Here is a 2,803-nt window from a genome sequence, read left to right on the forward strand (position 1 = left end):
GAGAGAGAGAGTCAAACACACAGACAGGCGCCACCCAACCATAACAGCAAAATATTTATTGGTTAATAAAAATAGACATTCATAAACAATAATTGATAAGCACAGTCCGCCTATAAACCGCATTAGCATAATAATATATTACAGTTGACCCAGACTGAAACAAATATAAGGCCCCTTTCATCAGTAATCCACAGCTCTTACCCCTGCACGAACACTATTTTTGCCATCACCTAGGCCTCTTTCCTTTTGTGACTTTTTAACGAGGGCACACGAAGAGTCAAGCATCAATCTTTAACTCCGTATCTCCAGCAAGCTGCTCCCAGGGGCATAGGTCAGAAGCACTGGGCCGGGGAGCTGCTGGCAGCGGCTCAGACACCTTCCTTTAGGATGACTCCCACTTTTAATTTAATCCTCAATTTAATGAGGTATATCTCACTTTGAAACTTCCTACCAAAAGAGGGCCCCCAGCTTAGTGGGTTCAACCCCCTCGGAGATAAAGAGTAAAAACAAAAAGCGAAGACACTGGCCAGCCATAAAACATTCCAAACCAACCAAAAATCTATTGCAAAGCGCCCCGTTGGGGACTCGAACCAGGGTCATCCAAACCTTAGTCCAGCACAAAACCAACTGAGTTACAGACAAGGCTTTGAAGAAAGAGAAAGCTAACAGAAATAAAAAGGTGACAACATCACTCACCTAGCTTAGGGGACTCTGGTTTCTCAAAGGTATCTTTCCACTGAAGATCCATAAACAAGGAACCAAACGTGCTATCCACACTAGCAATATATTTGCCTATGGAGCTGGGACCTGCAAACAGATGAAATTAGGTAAAGACAATAATCATTATGACAGTAACTGACAGTAACTGTAACAATAGTGGTAGTAATATTAGCAAGAATAAAAATATTATGCTCTTAACAGATCACAAAATAATGGCAAAACTATTTTTAAAAGTACACTTTACATATTATATTTATAAATTACATTTTATGAACACTGAATTTTTCAGGGGTTCATTACAGGCACTTGTTTAGTGTAAAGATATGAGTGTAAAAATCTTGACTCAAATCATTTGTCAAAAGCCTATCATTCCAGAACACACATCCACTTAGAAATGTGAGAAACACTCAAATCTACCATTCATCAAATGTATGCTAAATAAGTTTTTTTGAAAGTCCAGGAAAAGCACGCTAAATGTGTACCATAAGCGAGATAGTGTGAAGACATAGGAAATAATTCTATATGACCTTGCTTAACTCTCAAGGGTGAGTAAAAAAAATTGGAGTCCCTCATTTTTTTTGGCGACAATATCAATTACTTTTTTTCTTCCTCTGAAAAGAAGCATTTCTGACTACAATAGTTCATCGCTTTCCCCTTCATACTCACCCTGTACACAAAGGGGGCTGTACAAAGAGGGACTCATTAAATGGAAGGACTAAAAATCTTGGGTTAGTTTTGCCAGTCCGGAGATTTTTTTTTTAGTAGAGGTTTTACGGCACTCGCTACTGCATAAGGTCATATGAGCGCCAGAAGATTAGAGGTGTTACAAGAGAGTAACAAACATAAAAAAGAAGAAGGGAAGATATGGACGATAGATCTTTGATAGAAAAGAAGTAGCAAACCACACCAAAGCACCCGCCAACCACCCACGTCCGGAGATTGAAGGTATAAAGTAGAGTTTCTGACAACAAAAGTTTAGCACATTTCCCTTCTTTCCCTTCATACTAACTCAATACACAAACGGTTAAGATTGAAATTTTTACCATAAAATTTTTAACCATTTAATCTAATTAATGACCAGAACCAATCCGTGCTGTGAACTGCTGTGAATGCAACTGATTTGTGTTTCATGCGCTCATATGACTATGACCTTAGGCAGTTGCGAGAGCCGAAAAACCCTTTCTTATTAACTTAACTAAAACTAATAGGGACTCACCAAATGGAATGACTAAAAATCTGGTGTAGTTTTGCCAGTCAGGAGATTTGCTGGCAAAGTGTTCCACATAGGGACGAAGCACCGAGTTGACATAGGCGTCTCCTCCAACGACGCCCACTTTGATGGGGATAGGTGTGCGAGCATTGCTGTTACAGCTGTAAGGGAAACAGTTCAGTCCACATGTTAGCTGGCTTGCCAACTTTTGCAATCAGAGACACCAAAGTCATATAATCAGATTACATTACAATGAACAAAATTACATCCATGTCGGTCTTGTTTTGGTGTAATGTTTGTGATAGGGCTCTATAATTCTCAACTGCCAAATTGCCAAATCCAGCACAGTCCCGCGAAATTTGGGACAGTTGGCAGGCTTGTTTGTTAGGGTAATAGATAAATAAAGCATTCATAGATAGGAAATATCCTGAAAAGAGAAAATGACCTTGAGAACTCACAATAAAAGAACAAGAATTGAAAGTGATAATCCGGGATTCTCATAACTCGCTGACTACGTAAAAGCAGAGGTGGTACTGACATTATAGAAAAGTAATAACCATGAACACAAGATGAGAAAGCGACAAAGGGAACGAATACCAATTTCCTTATCTACGTGCATAAAAAGAAACAGCAACGCCAAAACTTGCACTGTATGCTTCCGAAGAAACCAACAATGTTTCTGAGAGTTGTACTGTAATAATAGTTGCAAAGCTCAAAGAGAATGCTGGGGAGCGTGGATATGCCCTTAATAAATCAATTATTGTTATCAATACTATTGTTGTTGTTATTATTATCATTGTTATTGATATAATAATAATAGTTAAAAAAATAATAATAGTAATTATTATTATTATTATTATTATTATTATTATA

General features: G+C 37.9%; 1 protein-coding gene across 1 annotated transcript in view; it reads right to left on the minus strand.

The window, feature by feature from the left end:
* Window positions 1-2,803, minus strand: part of LOC101864677 (phosphofurin acidic cluster sorting protein 2) — a gene marked incomplete at its 5' end in the record, with an annotated part of 31,696 nt that overhangs the window by 10,440 nt on the left and 18,453 nt on the right. Inside the window, 2 exon segments of the mRNA XM_035968811.1 lie at window positions 697-807; window positions 1,937-2,091. Of these exon segments, the coding sequence (XP_035824704.1) occupies window positions 697-807; window positions 1,937-2,091 (266 nt within the window).

This window comes from Aplysia californica, unplaced genomic scaffold (genome assembly GCF_000002075.1).
Source record: "Aplysia californica isolate F4 #8 unplaced genomic scaffold, AplCal3.0 scaffold00086, whole genome shotgun sequence".
Lineage (NCBI taxonomy): Eukaryota > Metazoa > Mollusca > Gastropoda > Aplysiida > Aplysiidae > Aplysia > Aplysia californica.